We start from the raw sequence: 21,632 nt of genomic DNA, 5'->3' as shown, positions 1-21,632 counted from the left end.
AATGTTCTAAATTAATTCAACATCTCTTATTTCAAATTTTATCTTTTATGTTTGCAATCATTGTGTGCCATTTTTAAATTTCTCTATTTATGGTTTATCTCCACACTACTTGTTGGACTCTTAAATCATAAGATAACATTTTTAAAGATCAAAAGCATCAAAATTCGTATTACATAACAGCTGCATTTTCTTTTCACTCAATAATTACAATTGGCAAGGAATAGCTATAGATAATTTAAATTAAAGGTTTTTAAATCCAAACTCTGGTTTTTCCCACTTTATTCTGAATACCTCATCTTTCAAAAATTTAAGATGTAAAAAGGAGCCATAACTCATGATCAATAAATTTAAATTTTGTTCCTAATTGTTTAAATTTGAAAAGATTTTGCTATGCATTCCTTTGAATACATGTTAATGACATTAGCGGGTGGAGGAACAGTCCTCAGTATCAATATGCACCCCAACTAATTGAGAGGTGATGCATATGAACAAATATAAAGGAAAACTTTAAAAACTGATGTCTTTTACTTTCGACATACTTTTTCCATCAAAATATTATACAATTTCACATAATATACACAATAAATTCATGATTTTAAAAAAATTAAATGTACAGTCAGGTACATAAAAAAACTTTCGTGACAGTAATTTATTCAGAAATGTTTGTGCTTGGCGAACTTAATGTTACTTAAACACTGATGAAAGTTTCATATGTGGACTCTTGAATAATAATAGTTCATAGATGGTAATAAATAATAATAATAAAATGAATGAATGTGCAGTAAAGTTTTGGTAACCTTATGGAATCATAAGTAATGAATTTCTCTCAAACTAAAAAACAGTAAGCACAAAAGTTTCTGAATTTTTCACAGCTTTATATGTTAAGGATATATACTAAAAGGTTCAAGATCATAAGTACAAGTCTTTGTGAGAATCAGGCAAATTGGGAAAAATCAGAAACATGCATGTCAAAAATCCACAATATAGTTTTACTCATAGATATCTTCTCTATTGGAATCAACTGGATCTCTGAAACTCTGGATATTTTGAACAATTTACTATTATTATATTAGAAAATTGAAGTTTTTGACGGAGTTATCTACCCCTGAAATGATCATTTGTGGTGCATTTAACTGAAATTATAACTCATGCAACCAAAATGATATGGAAAAATTATGTCTTTATTCCTTGAATCTGGTGTTAAACAAGGTGGGTTACATCATACCATGTTTCACCCACTGCCTGACTCTTACAGGGACTAACAAATAAACAATACATTCCAAGAGTATTGCTAACACAGAACTTTCAACCGTAAGTCCACAATATTGCGTAATGTATGAGTTCCTTAACATCATGAATAAATTTTTGGTTTCAAGTTTTATTATTTATACAAAAATGTTAAATAAACTGATAAATTACATAATTGATAAAGGAAAAGGTTCAAAATTAATATGAATGCAAGAAACGTAGTCAGAATTTTTGTAAATAAAGGTAATAACAAAATTATCAAAGCAATCATCATAAATCAAGAAGCAAGATATGAAATAGAAATCAAAAATAAAAACCGCTGCTATGCTTTGACTTGACAAGTTGGGTTAGGCATTTCAAATTGAAATGGTGGGTTACCCCAGGTTTAATGTATATCTTATGAGCTGTTCATAACCACATTGTATGCTATCAAAGGTAAATAACACAAGTGAGATATCTCAGGGTAAAGTAAAAGTACATAGCCCTATTAACTCATTCTGCAGTATTTACCCGACTGAGAATAGAATCGGAGGCAAATGAATCTACTAACTAATGTATATGTAGGAGTGTAATGTACTTTTTAACAGTGTGTCAACAAATTTTAAAATTACTTAAAATAAACATTAATTTCTTATTGAATATGTGGGTAGAGAAAAATTCTTCAGATGAAAGAACAAAATTTGCATATTATATACACCTATGAATGATTGGTAACTGTAGCAATGTACCAAGGGGGTAATTCATATCAGCACTATCATACTAAAACTGTATAATTATATATGTATCAATTTGCCATTTTGGTCTATATAGTGACTCAATCAGCTGATGCCCAAAAATGTCCAGTCTACTAATTTATTAGAGTCAAGATGTCCTTGTCCCATTCATTCTTGCTCAGAGGAGTTTGCCTTAATGAAACTTGCTTTCCTTATGTATATACTCATATTTAAAAGGAGTGATCAGTAGTCTACAATTATCTGACAGTTATTTTGTAGAATAATTATCTCTTCCTTGGAACTTTATTTGAGGCAATTTTCAGTCATCTTGATACAAGTATTTTTTTACTCATCGGGTAAAATGTGAATACTTTCAACTACCTTAATGTAATAACCATAACCCCTTACATAGTTAATGTCTAAACAAAAAGAGACAGTTTCTTCAGGCATCAATTACATACAATTAAAAAAAGATAACAATAAAAAAAGTATGCAACAAGGCCAAATATAACTTATTTCTTGGTTATCAAGCCCTCATTCTTTTCAGGCCTACAAAATTATCTATTTCTACTACCCCTACTGACACAGTTTTTTCATGCCTACCCTAAAGTTTTCGGCCAACTTTTGAAAAGCACAATCAGATTCAAGTCTGAAATGTCTCCAAAATGGACCAGTAAAAAACTTAAAAAATATATATATCAAGTTTTGCTTACTGACAAACCTTTGTTATTTTCGAGCTTGTTAGCATAGGTATTTTTCTATTTAGCTTACAAGTGCTAAATGACTATTTTACTGCCGATTGAAAAAAATCAAATAAATAAAAAAGACCTTGTAATCATGTTGTAGCTCACCCATCCTAAGTCTCATTCACTGTTCCTTAAAAGGGGACTGAAAACAGGAAAATATCACAGTGAAACCTTTGAAACCAAACCTCTTTTGTACTTTAAAAATAGTTTGATTAAAACAGGTGTTTGGTTTGTGAAGGTTTAAAATATATTTAAATCTAAATAAGGGACTCTAAAATATATCTAGTGTAGACAAATTTGAAGATTTTCCAGGATTCAGTTTAGAAAGGTTTCACTGTACTAAAATAGTCTGACATAATCTAAGTGTCTATTTCCATTGACAAATAGCACTTGAACAGTTTCTGCAAGTTTACTAATTTCTAATACATAGGCTCAATTTTTTGTGTACATTGAGTCCTAAAATGTCTGTTCACACTATTTTCTCTATTTCCTCCATATCATCGGCATCTAGTTTTATAATCTTTTTACCTGTTAAAAAACATAAGAAGAATTTGGATACAAATACATGTATCAACCGAGAAAAAATCTTAGAAAAAAGAATACAACAAAGAGACAATACCTACTTCATAAAGAACACAAATATTACACTAAATGGTTAAGTACTTCTCCATCTAAGAATCAGGCCAAATGAGTATAAAGTGTGGTACATAAGGGAAAGAAACACAAAGATTTTATTACATTATCCAAGTATTTTTACCACATGACCCTCAGAAATAACAATAAAAGTGTTTGTAAAGTTTGCCTTCTAAAGATATTAATTTGTCAAATTTAGTTGAAATGAATCATGAAAAATTGGTGGGAAAATGACCATTTTAGTGAAACCTGGGAAAGGGATAAAAGCTGAGGCATCTGTTTAGAACATTTCCATTATGCAACACCTAAAAAACTATGAAGTCAACCAGTAAACAGGAAGCAGATGAGCAACAAGTCTGAAAGCGGAGAAATGGTACAAGTCATCGAGAGAAAGCAATAAACAAAATATCAAAGCATTTCCTCCAACAGAAGCTGAGAAATCTGTTGACAATATCCATTATGCAGCACCTAAAGAGCTACTAAGTTGATCCTTATACAGAAGGTAGATGTGCAACAAACCTGAAAAGGGCAGATGTGGTACAAATCATCAAAAGAAAGCAATACACCAAATATCTAAGCACTAACTCTGACAGAAGAAGAGAAATCTGTTACAAAAATTGCCATTATGCAGAACCTTAAAAACTACTAAGTCAACTGGTTAACAGGAAGAAGATGAGCGACTAACTTGAAATGGGGGAACATGGTACAAGTCTTCATGAGAAAGCAATATACCAAATATCTAAGCATTTTCTTCAATAGCAGCTGAGAAATCTGTTGTGGAAAAAAATTGTAATGAACAGATGGAGGTATGGACTGCCAGACGGATAAAGTGATTGCATAATAGCCCCCACTCTAATGCGTGGGGTTATAATTTGAACCATTGATGTTTAAGGGTATCTCCATATAAAGGATACTCCGCCCCTTATATGTTTCATAGTACATAATGTAACTGTCTTACCAAAATGTTTCTCTATTGCCTTGAACACATTACGAGACCTATTTCCATCAACCATATTGATCGCCAAACCACTTTTACCGAAACGACCAGTTCTTCCTATTCTATGTAGATAGGTCTCAAAATCAGGCTGCATGTCATGTGTCAGAGGAGGGTCAAAGTTTACAACGACTGTTACCTGCTCAACATCTATACCTGAAAGACAAAAAAGGCCTTTTGGGGTAACTTAATTTACCTTTACTATACATCAGTGTTCCATCTAACACAAAATAGAGGGGCACTCCACCCCTCTGCCCTTATGGTTCATATACCCATTGCTGAGTGTTTGGGTTTTTGAATTTCAAACCTTTAAACTGTAATTTAATTTTAATTGACTTTAATTTTGAACAAATTCTTAAACACTGAAAAAATATGGTAGTAATGTAACTTATGAATGTACAATGAGATATATTTATCATGAGACATTATAGAATTTAAGTAATATAAGAATTAATACTGCCCCTTTTTAACAAAGTTCAAAAAAAGCCCTTTTGAATATTTGCTCCTCTCTGCCCTGGAGTCCTAGCTGGAACACTGAATGTAACTTACTTCGCATTTCTAAATTTCCGTCCAAAATCAACCATTCTTAAGGTCTTACAGTGTACATACACTGTTTTAAAAAAAAAAAAATTTTCTGCCATTTTAAAACATGTAATGATGAGGACTTCAATTATTTAGACCGAAATCTCATTTAATTCAAAGCATCTTCCAGGAAAATTATGAAAAGAAAAATCCTGATGGAATAATCAAACTTGAATTAGTAACACCAAATAACACATAACCAGAAAAAATTCAGCAAAATTGGGAAATATATGCAAGTATGAGAATAAGATCTGACATTTTGCTGTTCATGACCATGTATACATTGAACTCTAACCTCTAGCTGTAACATTAGTAGTTATAAGAACTTTCTCCTTTCCCTCTTTAAACCTGCTGATAATGGCAGCTCTTTGTTCTATCTGTAACTCCCCTGTTAACAGTCCTACAACATGCCCATCTTTTGTCATCTTCTCAGCTAACCATGCTGCTGTTTTTCTGGTCTGAAAAATCATATTTTATTGTGAATGTGTAATGAATCAGACTAAACTCGTCAAAATGCAATGGACCTGAAGAATCTAATAATAAGGATTGAGCAAGTTGCATAAAAATGCATGCCACATTGTGCTAATACACATGGAAAAGGGCTTTCCTCTGTTGAAAATACATGTCAGGGCAAAACAACCAAGGAAAGTGGGATTCAGACAAACTGAGTCATGTAGCATACAGTATTACAGTACCATTCTTTTTCAGACATAAATTTCAGGGATTTTTCGAAGGTTTACCCAGGATTTTCAGTGGTTTTCAAGGAAAGTACAAATAAGAAATTGTACAATACCACCGTGTTTACTGACCTATTTATACATCTGGTTATTTTCCTCTACTTAATTTTATATTACAAGGACCGTACACTCTTAACCAAGTCTATATAATGTTAAAAAATAATTGTACATCCTTGTATTTATATTGAATACAGTATAATTCTGTCTAAAGACCACACAAGAGTAATTCATCATATCGCAACATAATCAAAGAAACTGTTCAAATACATTTTTTTTACATCCTAAAAACAACTCTTCCTGTGTTCATTTCCTAGGATCTGCTGTGTATCTTTTTTTGACTGATTATTGTAAAAATTCTGGCAGGAAATTTTCCTGTACTTTTCTGTAGTAAACTAACCAAATTTTAAAGTGTTAATATCTCCAGTGGTTAACTATCATTGCCCACTATTTTTTTATTCAGTTTCTATGAGGCACACTGAAAAGTTTCTAGTAAAAAATATTTGAGTTAAAGAAATGCAGGAATCACTAATTATATGCTTCTGCCTGATTTTAACACATAGCTGTACTTAAAACTTGAATGCATAAAACAGGACATTCAATGTACGCATAAAACAGGACATTTAATGTATGCATACAACAAGACATTTAATGAATGCATACAACAGAACATTTAATGTACGCATACAACAAGACATTTAATGTATGCATACAACAGGACATTTAATGTACGCATACAACAGTACATTTAATGTACGCATACAACAAGACATTTAATGTACGCATACAACAGGACATTTAATGTACGCATACAACAAGACATTTAGGTAATGCATACAAAAGGACATTTAATGTATGCATACAACAGGACATTTAATGTATGCATACAACAAGACATTTAATGTATGCATACAACAGTACATTTAATGAATGCATACAACAGGACATTCAATGTATGGATACAACAGGACATTTAATGAATGCATACAACAGGACATTCAATGTACACATACAACAGAACATTTAATGTATGCATACAACAAGACATTTAATGTATGCATACAACAGGACATTTAGGTAATGCATACAAAAGGACATTTAATGTATGCATACAACAGGACATTTAATGTATGCATACAACAGGACATTTAATGAATGCATGCAAAAGGACATTTAGGTAATGCATACAAAAGGACATTTAATGTATGCATACAACAGGACATTCAATGTACGCATACAACAGAACATTTAATGTACGCATACAACAAGACGTTTAATGTATGCATACAACAAGACATTTAGGTAATGCATACAAAAGGACATTTAATGTATGCATACAACAGGACATTTAATGTATGCATACAACAAGACATTTAATGTATGCATACAACAGTATATTTAGGTAATGCATACAACAGAACATTTAGGTACATGGGTGGACAACTATTTATGGGCTATTATATATTTAACAAGGGTCAATTCCAGGATTTCAGGTTTGTGGGGCGTTAATAATATTAAATGCCAAACGTAGCAGGTCCAAAAAAAAATTTGAAGAAAAATTTATAGAAAAATCAAAACCTCATGCAAAAAAAACATTTTCCCCTTAGGGGACATACACACAGCATGCCCTTTCTTGGATCTTCACCTGTTCATGCCAAATAATTATTATTCACTCACTCTACAATTTAATAGTGGAGTAAAAGATGCTCATGTAATGGGTCATGAATTTCATTTTTTTTGGTCTCTTCTTTATATTTCTGTAGAAGCCATATAATGATTGCAAAAAGTAATGGTTCCCAATGTTTTTTGCAGTTTTAGCATTATTATTAAAATTCAGCTAGATTAACAATTTTTGAAACCTTTGCAGCAAGTGTATTCAAGACTAAGATTCTCCCCTTTCATATCTTCAAAGAAATTACATGCTCATGATTATATGTCAAAACAAAAGGTATGACAGTTACGAATCAACTATGTCACAAGGGAAGTAATTCAATTTGTTTTACACTTCTAGTCTCTTTATAAATTACCTATATGGCAGCTTTATTATTTTATGGTTATATAAATTACTACATTTTGTTTTGATTATCTCCCTCATAATGCAGCCACTTGTATCCTACAGTAAAAATTGTCATCTACATAAGAAAAAAAAGTGCAAAAGCGGTTTACATAAAACTCACAACACAGAGGATCACTGACTAAATTAAAGAAATGATGCCACATAATTCTGAGGACTGGGCTCTGATGCCACAAAAAATAAAAAATACTGAAGTATGAGAATATTCTTAATTTCCATGGTAACTCCAATTAAACTCTTTGACACCTATGATATAGAAAGTTTTCCCAGACTTAAGTAATTTTTTTTAAGTTTTGTGGCACTGGAGCTGGGAATTTATGTTCAATCTTCAGACACTCAACAAAGAATTCTATTAACCAAGAACTATTTTTAATAAAGTTTGAATACTTACAGCACAGAAGATCATTGATTGCCCTATAGATATGGTGCCATATATATTGCTGAGAGCTTGAAATTTATGTTCCATGTCAGGACATTCAATGAAAAATTGTTTGATATTGTCTAAACTTTCCTCTTCCCGCCGTAACTTTATCACGATTGGACTTCGAGGTATCACTGCCTGAGCGAATTCCATCACCTGATCATCATAGGTAGCAGAGAATAACAACATCTGGCATGACTCTTTACTTAACAATCTGGAAGAAATAAATCTTGCTCAAATAAAAAAATAAAAAACAAAAACGAATATCTTGAAAATATTTCAAGTAACTTTAAGACAACATTGTTGAGGCATGTTATGACACTACTATGAAATATTAATATTTTGACCTCAATACATCATTGATCTAATTTAAAATCTCATTATCTACATAATGCAAGGATGATCTAGGTAATCAATGTTAGCCCCAACCTGTTATCAATACATAACCGATTGTTGTGCAGATTTTCAAAAAGAGTAACTTCAGACAAAAGAAATGATCTGAAAAAAAAAAACGTTGGAAATATTGAGAAGGGTTCCATATACAAATCAAATTATTACAGATACCTGGCTTACCTACCATATAATTGAATGAACTGATCTCAGAAACTTGGCATACCTTTGCAACCTAATGGACTGGTCCTGATGACCTTGTGTGGCAATCATGACATCTGCTTCATCTAATACAAATACTGTTAGTTTCTTTGGATCAAAACATTTATATTTGATGGCCCAATCACAGACTGTTCCTGGTGTTCCTATAATGATGTGTTCATCTCTCTTCTGTCCTCTTGCAACTATGAATAAAACAAGATAATACACTTAAGGAGTTCTAGTGTTTATGAGTAGAGTAAATCATCATAAAAAATACAATGGTATTACATTATGATTTTCATTTTGGCTTAGTTATAGGTCCAAGGCCAATATGATGAGCCGAGGACCAACAACTCACACAATATGAAAATCACTGCATAATGATACCTATTTTAATTAACTACAGTTTGTAACTAATATTTCATGTAGCCTAAACTGCCTCAGTCTTTTTGAAAAAATAATGTACACTTTGACATGACTTACCCTACACTTATGTTTGTCATGAGAGTAAGGTCCCATTGTTTTCATGCAGAATCTAATAACCTCCAAAGTCACCCTTAAAGTCTACTAAAGTCTGCATATTAATTTGTATTACATGCAGCTCATGAATCATTTGCATTGTGTTGTAACATCATGCAAAGATGCAATTTTTGGTTTTTTGGATCTTTCCTTTACATTTATTGGACTAAATTTCATCTGATTATGTTCTGAACAAGCACATTTAAACAATTCTTCTTGAAAACTATGTAGTTTTCATTGTGTGTTTATATTTCAACAAATCTTCTGCAACTGTGAATAATTAGCTACATTACGCTGAAGTCAAGAATTTCTGAACAACATGGATCGAAACCAGGAAAATATCGAAAATAATCGATATTGGCTTTTGTTTTCAAAATTTGGATTAGGTTTTTTAAAATGGTCAGATTAATGATTTTATATTGTAAGGGCAGTTTAGGTTACATTAAAGACAATTCTATAGAATTCATTTATAATATACTATATTAGATGACTCTACTTTGGTTCACCTTGGAAAATATAACAATTGTGTGAACAACTATTACTTAATGTCTACTACATTTGTATCTTAGCCAGCATTTGATATCTCATAAGATTACCTCATTAAAGACCATTTGTGCTTTTTTTAGTAGTCCCAGTCATTGTCAGTTCTTCAAAACGGGTCAAATTTAGCATTCTAATATGACAAGCTTCAAAATTGTTCAGACCACAGCCATGATAAAAATGTGATAAACACATGACCAACATTTCCTGCAACACACAGCCTGCTTCTATTCACAAAAATGACAAAACTAGTCAAAATCAGAATAAAAAAAAAAAAATTCTGGAAACTTCTATTTTATTATTGTTTTACCACAGTCGGCAGGTTTTTTGATTATTTTTCTAATCAAAATCACAAACAAAAACTTTGGGGTTTGAAGGAGGGTTGGTAGGGTGACCGGAAACAAAAAAAAAATATTTTATTTAGGCATTAGAGTCATCATTACCAGAAGTTTTACAATTTGACCTATGACCTTACCTCTTTCCCCTCTGACTGCATAACAGATTTTTAGATTTGTCATTTTCTGTCCCATTTGTTCTACATTTTGACCTATCTGCAGTGCTAACTCATATGTAGGTGCCAAACATAAACACTGGAATTATAGCAAACAAATGACAATACATGTACGTACAAAGTATGCCCATAATTAGAAAATACATGTACGTACAAAGTATGCCCATAATTAGAAAATAATTTTTTATCAAAAATTCATAAAAAAAAAAGTCATATTCTGATTTCAAATAACAAACTTACAATTATTACAATGAAACCTACACGGTACCTACATGTAAAACTGAACCCCTTTTAGACTGGAGGATTTGCATGTCTATGTATTCCATTGTATTTAGTGTAGGTATGTCAATGAAGGCTTAAAATGAATGAAGATGATACCAATGGTGTTAAACAATTTGTAAGACATATAGACAAGTTACTTGATTTTCTTAAAGGTTTAGTTAAGGAGGTAGACCTAGGGTAAGGGACTTAACTCTTGAAATCAGAGATATGTTTGTTTCATATTCAATTTCACCACAGCTTTTCAAGCTTTCCTTTGAAACAGAATGAAACCAGTCCAAGTTACTCTGATGCTTACATGAGATTGATGTAAAATTGATGAATACAAACGTTCCAATGATTTGTAAGAGTTGTGTCCCTTACCATAGGTCTACTTCCTTAAGACAGGTTTCATTGTACTGCATGTAATCATTTCTGTGGAATGGGATTTATTTAGATAGGCAAATATACAGTGATGGTTTTACGAGGTTTACAAACAAAGTGGAAATTGGCAAAATCGGAAGTAACTATGCAGTAAAAAAAGAATCGTAATGGTAAAATCCAGATTTAAAATAGCGAAATTCCGCTAAAAAGTAGAAAAAATCATCCCTGAATATATGACGGTCTACTCATATATCAATTGTTTACTTACTGGTTCAGTGGAACCTGTCTAAACTAAAAACTGTCTCTACCAGACACTTCTTAAAGTTCCTTCATATCAGGTATCTTGATCATTGATAAATTGAACACCTCTCTAAACTGAACATTTCTAAAGTCCAAACTGGGTCCATTTTAGACAAGTTTCACTGAATTACCCAGAGCAAAAGCAAAAAAATTTTGAAGTCAGTCCTAATATGAGAAACAACACAAACCTGCTGGTATGGAATAGTTGGGCTACTCTACCTGTCATTGCATAAATAGTTATACCAGGAACATGACCAGCGACTTAAAACACACCTGTAGGTAAGGGAGACAACATGACATTGACAGAGATAACTCATACAAGGGACATAACCAGCAAAATAACACCTACTTGTGGATATAGAGACTATGTGACATTGACAAAGATAAGTCATACAAGGGACATAACCAGCAAAATAACACCTACTAATGAATATAGGAGACTACATGACATTGACAAAAGATAAGTCATACAAGGGACATAACCAGCAAAATAACACCTACTAATGGATATAGGAGACTACATGACATTGACAAAGATAAGTCATACAAGGGACATAACCAGCAGAATAACACTTACTTGTGGATATAGGAGACTATGTGACATTGACAAAACTTTGATAAGGGACATAATCAGCTATATAACACCTACCTGAGGATATGGGAGACTTGTATTTACTCTGCTTAACATGGTAAGTACAAAAGCTGCTGTTTTTCCTGTACCACTCTGACTCTGAGCTATCATGTTCATAGGACTGAAATCAATTAATATATGTTTACATACATATACATGTGCATCATCAATGGAAAAAAAACTTAAACCTAGATGTAATTAGAATATTTCATGGATAACATGTTACATTGATAAAAAAAATTAAATATGAAACAGACAATTTATCGTAGACATTGCCTTTCAAGTTTGACTTGTCACACAAATACTCTAATATGAGTTAAACAATACAATGTATTAATGGCTACTTACGGATCAGCTAGCAATGTTGGCAAGGCAGTTTCCTGAATCTTAGATGGAGCTGTAAATCCCATTTTATATATACCCTCTAATAGTTCTTTCTTCCTGTAAATATAGATACATCACACAAAATAAACAAAATCCACTGATAAGATTGACTCATGATTTTTTTTTGGAACATATAATCATTTTAATGACCAAGGGTCTCTTGTAGAATTGACAAATGATACAGAATAAGCTACTCTCCCAAAACAGGTGAACTGCATTACAGTTTTTCACAAAATTTAGGCCATATGTTGGACTTGTCATTTTAGAGTGTATGCTGCACTCTATGAGGATTGGAGTTGTGCCTCGTCATGTAGAATCAAGGAACATCAAGGGGAGAATTTCAAAGGCTTGTCACTGAACATCGTTGCTTGAAATTGTTATATACATATACATGTATAACATGTTTTTAAAGTTGTCAAAATTTGCCATCCATGTTCAATACTTACAGATTTAAAGCTTCAAATGTTTTGACAGAGAACAATGGAGAATTTGGATCTTTCTGTAAAACTTCTAAATTAGCCTTGGTGGATACAAGCTTAGAATGTAGCAGCTTCCTGAGCAGAGATTCATCTTCTTTTGATTTAGCTAAAAAAGTAATTAATTAGTTCCATTATAGTAATCAAAGAAGACTGAAAATTTTAACATTTTAATTTTCTTTCAATATCTCATTTCCCAAACAGGCTTTTAAGGTCAATTTCAGTTTTTCGCTTAAGTGCAAGTCTTTGTAAGAATCAGGCAAAATGGGAAAAATCAGAAACATGCGTGTCAAGAACCCACCGTCTGACAACGTAACATTACTCAAGGATACATTCTCTATTTGAAAAGACCATAACTTGATCTCTACATCACTAGCTTTGCTCAGAAATTTTTTTAATAGAATGTTAGAAAAATGAAGTTTTTGACAGTGGTAACTGCCCTTGAAAAGTTCATTTTCAGTGAATTTCAATGAAAGTATAACCCAATGCACCAACGTGATATGGAAAATATTGTCTTTTTTCCTTGATTTTGATGGTGCAAATAGTCAAATTACACTATCAAAATGACAGGTTTTTCCATACCATGTTTCACACACTGTCTGACACTTAACAATTTCTTGCTCTACCATTTTATCTTACTACCACAAACATGCACAACACATATGTTTTATTTTTCATTTTCCTGCTTTGGTGTCTTCCAGGAATCGTTTTTCCTTCTTAGAAGTATCTTTTCTGACTATCTAAAGTCAAGGTAAATAGAGAGTCTTAAAAAGATTTCCTCAGCACCTTCAAATTAAGTGCTGGAAAAGAATGTTTAAAGATCAACAAACAGGGTCCAAATTTCATAATCTTAACAACTATAAGACATTGTTAAGTGTTCTTGTATCACCACAGGACTTCAGACCACTAGTCTATGTTTCTTCTATCTCATAGCAAAACCCTACAACAGTATTGGGCATCCCTTACCTGATTCACCATCTGGAGCCTCAGCAGCACCCCCTGGATCACTTGGGGCACTGGCACCTGATTCAGCTCCTGCTCCATTTACTTGGTCTTTCGGCTCTATTTTCAGCTTGTCAACCTACATAAAAAGCTATAAAATTAATGCAATGTAGCACTTGGTCCATATAAAAAAAAATGTACTACAGTTCATGGTACATGTATTTAGTGAAACAGGTTTGATTAAAAGTCTCCTAATTTAGGTCTATTTTAGCACTAACCTGTAGTACCTGTATATAAAATGTTAATATATTTTTCATTTGAAGTTATTTTAGTACTGAATGTTATTAAGTTAATTAAGTTAATTCAAACCCAATTCTACCAGCAGATACTTTTAATCAGCATATTTATGTAAGGCCAATTAATAATGTCTGCTACCCTACCTACTCCATTTTTGTGTGCCTATCCAAAACATTCCATGACCATTTTGGCCCAAGCACTTTTAAAGTCTAGATTGTTTCTCCATTAACTTGAATCAAAATGTTTTTTTGAAAAAAAGGTTCATGCTGGCAGCAGGAAACAATATTTTCTTTTGCTTAATTATAGTACACAAGCAAGAAAATGTGAAGATCAATCTATGAGATTAAGTAGCTGTCTTTGTAAGAATCATGCAAAATCTGAAAAATGTGATACATCCCAAAAAAGGCTACATATTTCTATTTTTGTATTTAAGTTGTATTTTGGGTCTATACTATGAAATGAGTAATTATTCATTCAAATCTTCCTGCTTTTAGGAGATAATCAACATTGAAAATCCAGTGTAGATTCTATTGTATTTGAGCGTCATTTACAGAGTTATCTCCCTTAATTTTGAAATCTACAGTGCATTCTATATAATTTTTATCTCCTAAGAGCGTGGGTAATATGAAAAACCACATGTTATTTTCTGTTTACTATGACATTTCAAACAAAATATCAAAAAATAAATATGTAGGCTTTTTACCCATGAATCACATTTTGCATGATCCTAAGCTGGAGTGCTACTTAAGCCCTTTGTTAAAGATAGCATTAGTTATGAATTAAGTACTGGAAATGAACCATTCTTAGAAGAAGCATATAAAATTTGACAATTTGGGCATATGGTTTATGGTCTATTGAAGATGAACTGACAGTTCATTCATTTTAGAAATGACAGAGGATGCAGAATTCAATTACAATAGAATGATAGAGGAAAATAGAGTTATCTCCCTTTGATCATTACAAATTGTAATGCATCTCTTATAATTACTGACACTTAAAATGAAATGAATGCCATATCAGCATTTCAGATAACATTTTGAATAAGATTTCATGGAAAGACTTGCTTTTCCTACCATGAATATAGCACTTAAATAGCCAAAAAATTCAAGTAACATCCTGAAATGCAAAATAAGCTGGCTTACAGTATACAAATGATAATCATTTGATATTTTGTAACTATCAAGTAAAGAAATAAATGGTAAAATTGACTTAAGTTATTATAAATCATGTTTACAAAAACAATATTCAAGACTTACTAGGGATAGCAAAAATAAGTCTCTTTAATGAATGAAACAATCATCTAGTTGAATTAAAGATATGAAATCAATGAGAAGAGACTATAAATAAACAATATTGATTATTGACCATAATTTTACACCATGAATAAAAAACAAATATTTTAAGATATCTGATAAGAGTATTCTCTACTTGCTGCAGTAAAAATGGAAGGTTGAAAATGCTAGTAGTTTAAAGAATAATTAGAAAAAAAAATTGACAACTACAACTGTACTATCTACCAGTGACATCTACATAATTTTGTAAAAAGATCCCAAATAAATGTTATTTTTTTCAAAATCTTGAGTTTTCATAATTCATTCCAATTATTTTCAATGCAAAAAAAAGACAAGTCATAAAAAAAACTGTCAGGAAGTAATTTCTTAATCTTCCTTCAAAAAACTTAACATGATAAAAACTGAATTACGGCTGCCTATAATTTGAAAATAAATTGACAAGTACCGTTCATGTATACATGTAATTAATGGGAACTTTATTTATCACAGTGAACTTCTGTATATGCAGAAAATTCATTTCATATGATTTTCACATGAATTTAGGAAAAATATAATTTGTGACAGAGTTCACATAAAATCCACGTAAATTGAGTCTTCATGTGAATTTTATGTGAACTTTTCACATAAGTTCATTTAAAGCTAATACAGCATGAAAATCACATTAATTTCAAGTGAAGCTCATTGGAATACCATACAAAGCTAAAAAAAACTACGTATCACCTGTGAAGTTATCTTGTACATGTAAGTTACAACAAGAAGACACAAAGTCACAACAGACTGTACAGAACATGCAGAACATCACATGTAATATTTATATGTACTTATATAATACAATATATAAAGCAGTTAATATTTTGGTAAGCATAACTTCATATCTAATGTGCAACCATATGCATCCAAAAACATATACATGTCTGTATTAAAGACATGGTTTCAATTTTCAGAATTGCTCCTTAGGCCCTTCTTGTGTAACTAAACCTAGATAGGATTTTAATCATATGATGCATACACATTCCCTTGCTTATAATATATTTCAAGACCATAAATTCAACTGAACAGAATCTATATTGTACATATTCAAAACTAATGAAAAAGGTTGGTTTCACTTCAAGTAATAAGAGCAGTGTTAAGAGATGTCTATTTATCACGTCAGCAAACATCACTAAAACATTAGAGAAAGAAAATAAGGATTGTTTAAGAAAAAAGAATTCATAGCAACAAGATGCTTGATTCATGGGTTGAAAGTACTGAAACAGGATACAAAATAATTAGTATGGATTCGTAAAACATTTCAAATAGATACATTCCTCAATTCCAAATCATTTATTGATAACTGGTGTTAATTGAAAAGCTTGCAACACCTATAAACCCTACCATTTGTCAAATTTGAAATCCAATATGGTACAGTAACTCTTGTAAAAGTTGTTCCATCAAAATTGGTGGTTTAATAATTTAATTTCAGAAATACATGTACATGTTGTAACACACTTTTTGATTGGATAAAAAATTTTGTCCATCATCTCAAAGACAAAATTTGTTGATGTCACTGTGATGTCATCAACCTTTTAGAATGATTAACTAGTTAAATTTCGCTATGCAGGTTATTTATTGTGCACCACAAGGTTCTGGTTATTAATCTTCATAAACCGAAAATAACATAATAGGCATTCCTGAACTAATTTTATATGATCAAGCACACATGATGTTAAACCTCAAAATTTGAAAGCCACAGATGAGTTGTATCTTCGGGAAAAAAAAGGCAATCAATTACTCAGTTCATCCCTCCTTTGAGGGGGGGTAATAGGTTTAATGATTTGGAGAGGTGACAATTAATACTTGTGATGTCTTACGAAACAAGTGTTGTAATGCATGAATGTTAACTACATTGAAGCAGAGAGTGATGCTGTGAATCTCTACACACAATTATGACCAAACACATTACCTGACCAGTCAGTTCAAAATCATCAACCTGTTGAGCCCAGCTCTTGGCTGATTCAGCCTTTAATAAAGTATATATGTAAATATGTATCAGTGTTAAATCATACACTACCACTACAATGCTTTTTATTTAATAAAATAAATACTAATTAGAATTTGATCTGGTGATCATGGGTTTTCCTTACTAATCCATATTTCTTTAAGTAAACATTTAATACATGTTCTATTAAATTCCTGTCCATAGAAGACATATGCAGTGGGTGGCACATGCCAAATTTTATCATAAAAATTATTCATCCATTTGAGATCACAAACTCATCTTTCTTGAAAAACAGATGTCGTATAATATAATGAAATAGTAAAAATAAAATAAATTACCAGGACATAAAAAAACTAGACAAAATTTAAAATAAAGGGAAGTAACTTTATGACATATTTATTCTGAATCATCCACTTTTCACACAGAAAATTCCCTGTTCTTCTAGACATCATAATGATTTCATCATTATATTTTGGAAGGATAAAATTTTATCTATGCCACCCATATCATAAGATCTGACTGGTTTCTAAACAGAGTCTAAATGTAATCTCATGACTGAAAGTTGATCAAACCTTCAATTTACATTTGCATTCTGGTTGGAAATTTTAATTCATGGTTTGATTCATTTACAAAAACCACAAAAATTAGAACCCCACAAATATTAGTTCTTTCACAGATAATACCATTATCAGACTTTATGTGGACAAAAGAATTGTTTTAAATTTTAAAATATTTGGTTGAGTGTTTCTTTGAATGATACAGAGATACAAATGTATTATGGTGATGACTTCCACATTTCCAATGTTGTATTCAGTGTACAAGTTGTAACTGAAAGAACATTATAGATACATGTATCTATGCAGGTTCCACTTTCATTTATTAATTTTTTGAACAATTTATAAGCATTCATGCAGCTATATATACACACATACACTGCCTTGTCTGGTTAATATTCACAAACCTTTTCAACAAAGAAAAAGATTAATAAATCCACATACAGTTTACTGGTTGGGTGATAAAAAAAATCCTACAAGTATTCTGTTAAACTACATGTACATGTATCAAGGCATGTTAATTCCATAGCTTTTAAAAAGTTAAAAAAAATTCTATGATGTTTCAGATTTTGTTAGATTGTTAGGTTGAAAAATGATTTCGCAAGGTCTGATAAAAATCCATTTACTTGCCTCTAAGATGAAATTTTGTCTAAATAAGTTTAGCATGAAGACTGAAAATTGTTAAGCATGTTAAGGCCAAATCTCTCTGGCCTAATCAATGAAACTAGGAGAGCATGTACATTTTGTACCTCAATATAAATAAAGTGCACTTCAACAGAAACTTAATGAGCTACCCATTATTTAGGGGTCAAATATTGACCTTACTCACACTGATACCTAAAATCTGAAGACTTTTCTGTTCTTTATGCCATTTTTTACATTTATATGTAGTTCCTAATTCCACAGTTTCACCAAATATCTTTTAAGTGTTTTTGAGACAAGGTCTTAGCCTTCATTTTGGAAAAATTCTAGGAATAAGTATGATCATACATGTACAAACCTTAGCTGTTATATTTTGCTCCTGGTCATCAACTGATTTTCCCCAGTCTAATTCTGCCATTCTTCTATATAATAAGAAACATAAATCAGACATTAAACTAAGATCATCTTGAAGCTCGTCAACCATATATTACATTCCCTATAGCAGTTTAAAAAAAAATAACAACTTTTTATCCTAACTATTGAACTGTTCTGCCTTTAAAATATCAAAGGCTAAATTATACATTCAGAAAATTGTGATGCTTTGTGATGTTTTTTAATTTTAATTTTTTTTTATTTCATGTACATGTATGTATGTAGACCATGCTTACTTCTGGCAGCTTACAATTTACATGTTCATACAATACACATGTATATGTATTTGTACATTTCACTGTTTACAGCCTACAGGTTTAAAGAGTAATCAAGGGAACCAAGGTTATAACTGTAATCAAAAGAATGTAATCCAGGGACAAAGACCAGACATGGAAAACAGACATACACAACGAAGAACACAAAGTAAATAAAATCATACAATTGTACATACAAAGTAACAAAAGCAAATGAGCAACTCAGACTCCACTTAAAACCGGGAGCATGGACCAGGTGCACCAGTAGGGTAAGTGTCCTCTGCTTTTCTAGAAACACCTGAGCTTATGAGCTTATCCAACTGGACTTTAATTTAGTGGTTGATAATAGGTTTAAAATAAGCAAATATTATAAGATTTTGTGGCGTTTTCCTTCGACATTTTCACTTAAATAGGACATTTTCGACTTCTATAGCCCATTGTGTTAGTTTTTCCAATCATTGCAGTAGGACGTTTATTTATCTACCCAAGTAATTGGGATTAGAATTTTGAGAGAATGTGACATTTTCTATTAAATTCAGATTTTCAATGAGACATTCTTGAAAATTGTTTGTTAAAAATTCACATTTATATGGGACATTTTCAATTTGAATATGTCAAACGGTGCACGGCTCCTTTATATCCTAATCACTGACAGCCCCTTGTGCCATTGTGATAACTCAAGATGAATTTAAGACTTTCGTTTTTTTGGGAAAATAACTGCCGATATTTTTCCAAATTTACATGTACTTACAATGTATTACAAGTTCAACTTTATTTTTACAACATTCTGAGAACTCAATCACAAAGAATTTGTCATTAGGAGGATAGAACATGACAAACTATCTTACATGTACATCCTTTCAACAGCATCATTGTTTTAACAAGTGTGAATCAGTGTAATAGATAACTTTCATACATTGTATTCACTTCCATTTCTGAATTTTTTATTTATAGGGAGGTCAACAGATGTTGTAATGGGATCCAAGCAGTGACTGTTGACCTTTTCAAAATAACCTTATCCTTTTATTATTGGGAAAATTTGTGTCATGATTTTAATCAGGAAAATGAGAATATCTGCACAAAACCATAAAAACCTTGAACTTGCATCATTAATTTTAGAGTGTAAGAAGTGAACACAAATCATAAACAAAAAATGAGTGTAATTTTGTAATTTTGAACACAAACACCATATCCTACCATTTGAAAAAAGTTTGTTTTTGCTCCGGATACAAGTGTACACAAATGTGTGGAAAGTAAAGCCCATCATTGATAAAAACACAGGTTGTCAAATCTCACACATTTTGAAGCTGATGAAGGGTGGCATTTTCGTTTGATCTACATGTATTGCCTTTCGCTTTTGATTTTTCAAACTTTTGCTCAATTTCACACATTAGCATCTTGAATGCTTGGCAACCCACAGGTCCCCATTTCAGACAGAGCTTCGTCCACCCCTTCCCCCAAAGTACTACTTTTGGGGCAAGGCTTTGAATGAAATGGGAGCCTGTCGGGTAGTATGTAGGGTGCAAGGCTGTCTGAAACAGGGGCCTGTGTGGTAGCCTTAGTAAAAGTTTTTAACAAGTGTCAGTGGTCCAATGTTGATTACATGAACATTAGTGTTGGGAAATGGTCAAAATTTCCAGATCAATAATTGTTGTATCAACATCGACGATCGATGTTTGGGAGTTTGATTAGAATGACCCTTCAATACCCTATTGCTAGAATGTTTTATATTATTATATCTTATGTAAATGAGTGAAATCATCATCAATAAAGCCACCTGCAGACTTGAGGCCTGTCCACCATAGGCGGACAGACAATAAATAAAAAATCCAATGTTATGGTTAAAATTAGAACAAATTGTCTGTCAACAGGAAGATAAATATTCCGTCAGACTGCAGAAAAGATGATATTGAAAAGAAGGATAAAGGCTAAATCTTCATATTTTTAAGACATGAACAAATTGATTCTGATATGATCTTGAAATTGATCATTGAATCAAAGCTCCCCAAACCACAAATATTGTTATTATTTAAATATTGACAATACATGTAACTCAATGATCCCTGCACCACTACTGAACATGTGAAATGTTAAACCAAGAAGTTCCTACTTTAGTACCTTTGAGACTGGTCTAAGTTTCATCTGTCTCATATATGTGCATTTTGGGAACAAGTCCTTTTGTATGGTAATACCAATGCACATGTCATGATAATTTTCACTTTAGACTTTAGTTTACACATTTACATGTATAGTTTCAATAATTCCATTGGTATAAATGACTTTGGAATAGTTTCTCTATAAAAAATCAATGTTTTTCTATTGTTAACAGGTACTTTACATTACATTTATGTCGAAAAGTACCTTAGTTTCTCCTTAGAATTGGTTGAAATGTCTTATTTCCCAACTTTCAATTTGTTTTTTTCGTTCAACATCATTTTCGTATCCACACTTTTGTTTTCCATACACAAATTTATATACAAAGTAAACATTTTTTAAGATACA

At 31.7% G+C, this 21,632-nt stretch overlaps 1 protein-coding gene across 4 annotated transcripts; it reads right to left on the bottom strand.

Annotated features, from left to right (window-relative positions):
• Positions 1-506: 506 nt before the first annotated feature.
• On the bottom strand, positions 507-21,563 carry LOC148601428 (ATP-dependent RNA helicase DDX19B-like). Of its 4 annotated transcripts, none has more exons than XM_088554573.1 (13): positions 21,249-21,563; positions 18,803-18,866; positions 17,213-17,269; positions 13,706-13,820; positions 12,710-12,848; positions 12,228-12,320; positions 11,898-12,000; positions 10,271-10,385; positions 8,762-8,939; positions 8,116-8,359; positions 5,212-5,374; positions 4,299-4,490; positions 507-3,235 (listed from the first exon to the last, which is right to left on the bottom strand). In XM_088554573.1, exons 2-13 carry the CDS (start codon positions 18,860-18,862, stop codon positions 3,177-3,179), a joined length of 1,518 nt encoding a protein of 505 aa, XP_088410699.1. In that variant the 5' UTR covers positions 18,863-18,866; positions 21,249-21,563; the 3' UTR covers positions 507-3,176. The 4 variants fall into 4 exon arrangements, with proteins under 4 accessions (XP_088410699.1, XP_088410697.1, XP_088410700.1 ...); XM_088554571.1 differs by having other exon boundaries at positions 21,492-21,563; XM_088554574.1 differs by lacking the exon at positions 17,213-17,269 and having other exon boundaries at positions 21,492-21,563.
• Positions 21,564-21,632: the final 69 nt, after the last annotated feature.

The sequence above is a fragment of the Perna viridis genome, chromosome 12, assembly GCF_037379345.1.
Source record: "Perna viridis isolate PV_CMFRI_1.1 ecotype Kerala chromosome 12, ASM3737934v1, whole genome shotgun sequence".
Taxonomy (NCBI): domain Eukaryota; kingdom Metazoa; phylum Mollusca; class Bivalvia; order Mytilida; family Mytilidae; genus Perna; species Perna viridis.
Note: the sequence above shows the minus strand (reverse complement) of the source record. Positions and strands in the feature narration are given on the sequence as shown.